Source organism: Wasmannia auropunctata, unplaced genomic scaffold (assembly GCF_000956235.1).
Source record: "Wasmannia auropunctata unplaced genomic scaffold, wasmannia.A_1.0 LD336061.1, whole genome shotgun sequence".
In the NCBI taxonomy this organism is placed as follows: domain Eukaryota; kingdom Metazoa; phylum Arthropoda; class Insecta; order Hymenoptera; family Formicidae; genus Wasmannia; species Wasmannia auropunctata.
The window spans coordinates 1538959-1546630 of record NW_012026829.1 but is presented as its reverse complement, the minus strand read 5'-3'; the positions used below and the strand labels follow the sequence as shown (position 1 = coordinate 1546630).

Sequence of the window (7672 nt, the reverse complement as noted above, 5' to 3'; positions counted from 1 at the left end):
GCTGGAGTTCAGACGTGTGCTCTTCCGATCTTTAAAGTAGAGATTTCAAGCTTTCATTTGAAAAAAAGTTCATCATTTTACGATGATTTTTCGCGGAGTTACCGTTAACCAAAGTTGACCAATTTTTGCTCAAAATTTTTCTATGCCATAATTTTTTTGAGCAGTGTATTTTGAGGCTAAAAATGGCTTTTTATGCCATTATAATTTGTAACATGCACATTATGCCATTATAAATTAAAATGTAAATCTGCATATAAATGCGCATAAAATGCGACACACCGATTTGTAACAGTGTTTGCAAAAGATGTGCACTGTTTAACTAGTATGTCAAAAAAAGTTTTTGTTTTTAAAAGTTCAGACAGTTTCTTTTAAATATAATTGCATAATATAAGAGATATTATATAATAAATAACTCTAGGTTAATAATATTGATATTAAATAAATTACACTTTCGTTTTCGCTAGTCAACTATTCATTTTTTAAGTTAGATAATTATCAAAATACTTTTTATTCAACTATAAATTTAAGTAAACAATTTGTAAAGTATATTTGTTAAAATTTAATTATATTTTATTGCTTTTGAATATGAGAGCATCCATTAAAACATCTTTTCTTTTTTCCTCCATTTACAAATATTTAGAAAAAAATAAATAATTTACATTTTTTATTATAAGAACTTGTAAAATTAGAGGAAACATGATAGCGGTTTGTCAGACAGATATCACTGTTAGTGTGACTTTTTTTTTAATGTACCGTTTAAAGGTTAAAAGAAAATTAACATAAAAATGAAACATGAACATGCTGGGGACTAATTGTATAAGCATTGTAAGCGATGGATAATGAGAAGTGAAAATTCAGAGAACTCGCGAATTTCACTTCCGGCGATTAGCGCCAATAAAATTACACAAAAAACTTTCGTTATTTTAGCGTGCTTCGTTATTATATCGAAATTTTGCAGGCGATCGACCTGTAATTGGTAATTACTACCATGTTTTATAATTATAGAACATACTGCATAAACATGATTGCCGTTTTCGCGCAATTTGTTCAGTATAATTTCTCCCACAGATACATTTGGTGTTGGCTGTTCCAGACGACGCTCATATATCCTTCCCATTTTTACAACAATGGAGTAGAATTTGTCCGATGTGCTTCTACGTAAAAAATAATTTAATTGTTAAATTAAGTTGATTATTGCGAAACAATTATGTTTATCAACAAAAGTACATCACACGATGAAAACAAACAGAAATACATCGCACACTTGAAAGTGATCAGATTGGTGTTAAATATAATCATATATTTATACGTTACTAATAATATGTAATATCATCATAAGAACCCCGTGAAAACAACAAAAATCGATGGTAACACAATGGATTTTCCAATCAATTAGAATTTGCTAGAAGTCATTAAGTATATAAATATATCGCATTTAGTTAATATGCAATGCATCTCAATTATCGTACTGTATTTTCTAGAAAAGTTGTCAAAATAAAAAAAATTTAATAACAAAAGAATTAAGCTGTATATGTTTCAACAAAAATTAATCTATAAATCTTAAAATTACATGTTTCTTGTTGAGTAAAATTTTGCGTGTTTGACAAGTATGAATTTCAAAAAGTTTTATTGTTATAAGAAATATTAAATCCGAAGAAATTGGACAGTACTTACGCTGTCAAGATGTTCGGAGTAAGGCTGCTGATACACAAATATAATTTAAAATGTAAACGTTTCGACTTTCGTTTAACTTTTTCGACTTTAAGTTATCTTTGGTGTAATAAAAACGGAACCATAAAATATCCAATGTGTTTGCCAGCGTAAAATGAAGCACAGTCAAATCGTAATTTTGTTTAAGATTAACAATTATTATCGCTTTTAAGCATTTGAAAAAACACTTAAGCAGTGAAGTGAAATTAAGAATAAATTTACTTTATTGCTTAAACGTTTTAAAAACGCTTTTAAAAGTGATAATAATTTTTAATGGAATTACGATGATTTGGTAAAATGCAAACAGACATATGTGCAGAACAAGATGTGATGAACTTGTTTACACAATTTAGTACAGAACTTGTGTTTTGTGTTAACACTTTTGTATAAAACATTTTTGGAAATTTTGAATAAATTTTCAAGATAACAAAAAAAGTTAAATATCGTTTTACTATAAAAGATGATTTCAAAACCGTTTTTCCATGACAATTTCCACACGTGAAAGTGACAACGATTAATTTGTCATGATAAACAATAAAAAAATATTTCTACATGTGGAAATAATAGTGTCTTGTCACGGAAAACAATAAAACAATATTTTCACATGTAGAAATAATAGCGTATTATCACGAAAAACAATAAAACAATATTCGATCGTGTAAATTTACTAGTTTTATAACCAAATTAAGTGTTAAGTTTTGATTTTAATGTATACGTATAAATGTTATAAATGCTATCATTTCCACATGTGGAATTAATGTTTTACATAAAATGCAAAATATTTTTTGATACCTATCGATCTTGAATAGTTTTCGAGATATAACGAAAAGAACTAAAAACTGCTTTATATATAAGGGGTAATTTCACCCCTTCAAACCGTTTTTTAGCACTAACTTATATTTTTTAAATTCAACTATTTACGTAACTTATAAGTGTATAAAGTTTCATTAAAATCAGAATTTAACACTTCGTGAGGTTTCCTTGTGAATATAATCAACATAAAGTGGTCGAAACGTTTATCAAGAATTTAGGTCAGATTAGTCTTACACTTTTATTTAATGTGACAATGCATGTATATTAATATTCAACATAATACATAATAGTAAATTCGCATAAAACAAGACTCAATAGCTCCTTCATGATATAGTTCGAATTTTTATTTATATGATCCTAAATATAGTTTTTATTCAATTTTAATGTCACAATTATTATTAGTAATAAAAACCACGAAATTTAGTGGGGAAGAGATTGACAGTTAACGTGACAAAGACAAAGAGACTCAGGAGGGACCGACGGCGAGCGTCAGGCTTTACGCGACCAGTTGCCGTTTAGGAATAGCTCCGGCGGCATGAACCCGCGGCTCGCGACCGCGATAGTGGAAGCTTGCTGCAAAAATAGTAGAATTAGCAGCGGCCGGGGGAGCACCATACTCTGACGGGACTCCGCTGATGGAGATGAAGAGTCATCGCCGAAAGGCAGGACCGAAAAAGTGCCGATCAACTAGGAAGCAGGCAACGTCGCAGCGGGACGAGGAGCATCCGACGTAATGCAACCGCATGATGCGCACTACTGCGAAGACGAATGGATGGAGTAGATGGATGAAGCCTGACTTGAACAATACATCACGTATATCCATGCATGGCGTAGCAGACCTTCTTTCACCGCACGCTTTGCATCCCCGAGAATCTGTCGTGTGGTTGCAGACAGTCTCATTAATCTCGATTCGAGAGCCAACAAGCGACGGTGCGACCTCAGACCCGTCAAGGACACCTCTAGCTCTCTTCGCGTCGATCCATCGGTTCCTGGTAGCATGCGAGGACAGCCTGACTACTAGAGGACGCGGGTGACCACCCCTGGCACGAATCATGTGTGAAGAAACGAAGTCGCCCGGTAAAATCGTTATATTCAGAGCAGCGGCGATGTAGGCAGCAAGGAACTCCGAAGCCTCCGAAGAAAGTTCCTTAATCCCTAACATGATCAGTTCCGACTCGAGACATCTGTACTTCAGTGCCTCCAAGCGAGCCTCAAGTCCAGCGTCGGAGCAACCACGCGCCAGCACAGCCAGCCGCGGTCCAGACTCGAGAACAGGAACGCGCTCATCTTATAGACCCGCATGCCGCTCTCTCGGACCTCGAAGGTAAGCGCATCGGTCCTGGCAGCGAGATGAAGCGATGAGGCAAGCTGACCTCCCGACAGTCCCGACCAGATGCCAACTGTGATTTGACAGAGGAGAGATGATCCTGTAGCGAGGCTTCAATGTTGGAGATCTTTTGGAGCAGTAAGGAGCGAAGGCCCTCAAGAGAATCCACCTCCGCTCCAGCAATCGCATCCGCCGCCGAGGAAAAGCTGAAGCCGTGAGAATTAGCGCGAGACGAACGCCTGGAAAGTCCGTGAATCTTGCAGGTAGGGCAAAGAAGATCGGCGACATCCGAAGCCGAGGAATTGCCCAGCGAGCGAACACATTTCTCGTGAAAAACGTACTCAGAATTTCGGTCGCAGAAGAGCGCGTTCGCGGCGTCGATAAATTTTTTGCAGAGACCGCAGCCGAGCGTCATAATTAGAGCGGTACGCGGTAGAGATGACATAGATACGCGAGCGATGACAGCAAGGTGTTCATAAGTATACGAACAGCATACGTATATACACGCGCCAGAAATTAAGAGTATAGGTCACCAAAACACAAGTGTAAACATCACCGGCAGGTTAAATCATTTACTGATGGGAGGCCTTGGATAACAGGTGACAGCTTCCAGAATATTTCGAAAATTGAACGCAGAGAATTGCAGAGAAAAACGCCACAAGCAGACCAAGAGCGGCACCAACTTTACTAACACTAAAGAAAGCCCTTAATAGAATATCTGCAACAAAAGAGCCTCTAACGAAATCGACAGAAAAGAGATCAAAATACGGAGCAGCAAAGAAACACATCTGACAGAACCCATGTGTTCACAGAGAGAGAGAGAGAGAGAGAGAGAGAGAGAGTCCGCGGAGTGAAATTAAAATTTTTCCGATATTTCCGGACACCGATAATCCCATTGCTATTCCGTTAAGACGCAGCCATTATCAATTATAATCGATTATCTTTTACAGAATGCATTTAAAATAGAACGATAGTCGGATAATTTTTTTTTTCGAAATCAACTTGTTTCTGCTAAAAAAAAAACAAATTCTATAATTAAAGAATTAGATTTTTATTAACGCCAGGGCGCTTAAACTCGCTACGCACGACACGCGTTTGGCTCTCAGCTGAAACCATTTGAAAAATCATAACTTATTGCTCAATCAGTTTTTATATTAAATCAAACTATTTACTATAAAATGGATGATTTGTTAAGATGGAAAATGGAAGAATCACACCGCTGTTAATTTAATACGGAAAGGTTTCAAAATAAATCAAGGTCATTGCAGGGATTCGCTATAACTTCTGTTATTTATTTATAAAGAGTAATTTTTGTTATAAAGAGATATTTTCAGAATTAGGTACTATGGAGATTCACTGGAAAACACACGAGAATTGGTAAGAAGTTCAATCTGTATATTATCGCAATGGAGGAAAAAATAAGTTAGATATTGTAAATAATAATTATTGTCTAAATTCAAATCATGTAAAATTTTTAAAGTCGGACAGACTTAAATTTTAAACTTCTACATCTAAATTTTATCTTTATTCAATCGAGTAATCACTTTTATGAATAGGATCTCTTTAAAAGTATTAATTATGCTGTTATTCCTAAGATAATTAATTCTTATTAATATTACTAATTATTCTTTAAATTCTTACTTCTATGCATTTATATCTCAATTTAAACTAAAGTTTATAAAATTTAGCAATCTTTCCACAATCAAATATAAACTTAAATTTTATATTACAATTAATTCAATAATTTAAATTAATATAAAATTCTATAGAATCTTCTCGTCCCTTCATATCATTTAAGCATATTTATTTTAATGATTAAATTTTTTAATTAATTTAAAAAAGTCAAAGACTCATTAATTTTACATACAGTTTCTAATTAAAAAACAATTGATTATGCTACCTTTGTACAATCAAGATACTGCAGCCATTTAAATATACATATAATTCACAGAGCAGAAACAATCTTAAATTATAATAAAAAAAACTATATTTTTATTAAACACATGTAGATATGTTAAATGTTAATAAAATATGGAAGCACGCGTGCTCGCGCGTTTTTCGTCAACGTATGTAATACAACAGGATCCTTCGCTTATTTTCGCAGAACCGCGAGTCGGCGCAAGAGTAATATCGTATGACATAATTTGAAACACCCTCTCGCTGTACTGTTTCGCTATATTCAAGCGGTGGAACCTATTTACTGAGCGCTCGCGTTTAATCTATCATGATTTACTTACAAATTAACTAACGACAAGAAGCTGCAATAAATGCGGTTTTATCACTCTTTTTTACAGTGAGACGTTCGTTAACGCGGAAATGTTTTTTAGCACACGAACCATGATTTTTCTTGAGCGATTACCAATTTGCTTTTAGCGATATGAAAAATATTAAAAATTATCGTATTCTGTTAAATAAATTGCTTTTTTTTGTTGAAATAGATTTATATACTTATAAGTAAGCTTATTGACATATAATTTTTACTATTACAGTTTAGAGATCATTACTCGAAGTTCGCGGCGTAGAATCTTGCCGGAAGGATTCTTCGGTATAACATCAACAAATTGCACCCCGCCGTGCAGCCATTTATGCGTCGACAGTTTCTCTGCAAAATAAATTGAATTGCTCGAACAATGTATGTACGGCGCTTGGCTCGCGTTTATTATTAAATTACAATGACAAGATGGGACGAAATATTTCTGCGCTCTTACTGCGCCGTACATTTAATTTATTTACAGAAAGAGCGGGGATAACTAACAATTTTGTTGATCGCAGCGTTTAATATTGTTACAACGCAATGTCACTAATAACTAATATAATACTACTAGTAATGTAATGTAATGTAATGTAATTTAAATTAATATAAATGTTTGAATGCTGCCACTATATCATTTCTGGCATGTTTTACTTATTTATTTAAATTTGAATGCAATAATGCATTCGTGCCAAATAACTTTCACTATACTGTTGTAAGCAATTTATTAAATTTTTTATTTTTTATTATAGATCTATATGTATATTTTTAATATTTTTTAAATCTGCAACTTTGAAATGCTTTTTTCAACTTATTTTGAAGTAAAGAAAATCTAAAATTAAAATTTTTTATTGTGATGAAAAGAATCAAACAAAGTACGACATATGAAAGGAACAAAATAGTGTGCACTCTTATCTGAGATTTGTTCATAATGAGAGAAGTAATGAATAATGTTCTAATTAAAGAACGTTTTAATGAATCTGCGAGAAATGACAAAAATGATCAGGCTGAGTGACAACTCACGTTTGACGAACTCCTGCAAGTCTTGGGCGGTAATCGTGGCGCCAGGTTGCTTCACTACAAAAGCCGCGGGAACTTCACCGTTGCGTTCATCGGATTTAGCAGCGACCGCGGCGTCTTTTACCGCGGGATGCGACAGTAAGACGGTTTCTATCTCCGATGGCGAGACTTGAGAGCCTTTGTATTTGATCAGTTCCTTGGCGCGATCGATCACGTGTAGCCTCTCTTTGTTGTCGAAATAGCCGATGTCGCCAGTGTGAAGCCATCCGTCCTGATCGATGATCTGTCTAGTCATCTCGGGGTTGTTCCAGTAACCCAGCATCACTTGATCCCCAAGATAGCAGATCTCGCCCACCTCGCCAGCCTCCAGCGTCTCTTGTGTCTCGGGATCGACCACTTTGCCGAGAAAACCAGGGAAAATTTGCCCGCAACCTAGATTTTCGAACTCGTTATCATCATCGTCGCGTCCGCTCAAATTAGTCGCCATCGACAATTCTGTCATGCCATAGCCATTGCGAACGCATTTTATGCCGATGCGAGCCTTCACCGCA

The 7672-nt window shown here is 35.0% G+C and overlaps 2 protein-coding genes across 2 annotated transcripts in view; both read right to left on the bottom strand.

Moving 5' to 3' along the window:
- Positions 1 to 1731, bottom strand: part of LOC105450473 (4-coumarate--CoA ligase 1-like) — an 8130-nt gene extending 6399 nt beyond the window's left edge. The window contains exons 1-2 of the mRNA XM_011690326.1: positions 1675 to 1731; positions 1013 to 1154 (exon numbers count right to left, since the gene is read on the bottom strand). Coding sequence (XP_011688628.1) covers positions 1013 to 1117 — 105 coding nt within the window. The 5' untranslated portion in view covers positions 1118 to 1154; positions 1675 to 1731. The remainder of the gene's footprint in view (positions 1 to 1012; positions 1155 to 1674) is intronic.
- A 3390-nt stretch (positions 1732 to 5121) lies between these two features.
- LOC105450492 (luciferin 4-monooxygenase-like) overlaps positions 5122 to 7672 on the bottom strand; it is an 8354-nt gene continuing 5803 nt past the window's right edge. The window contains exons 5-6 of the mRNA XM_011690343.1: positions 7125 to 7662; positions 5122 to 6452 (exon numbers count right to left, since the gene is read on the bottom strand). Coding sequence (XP_011688645.1) covers positions 6334 to 6452; positions 7125 to 7662 — 657 coding nt within the window. The 3' untranslated portion in view covers positions 5122 to 6333. The remainder of the gene's footprint in view (positions 6453 to 7124; positions 7663 to 7672) is intronic.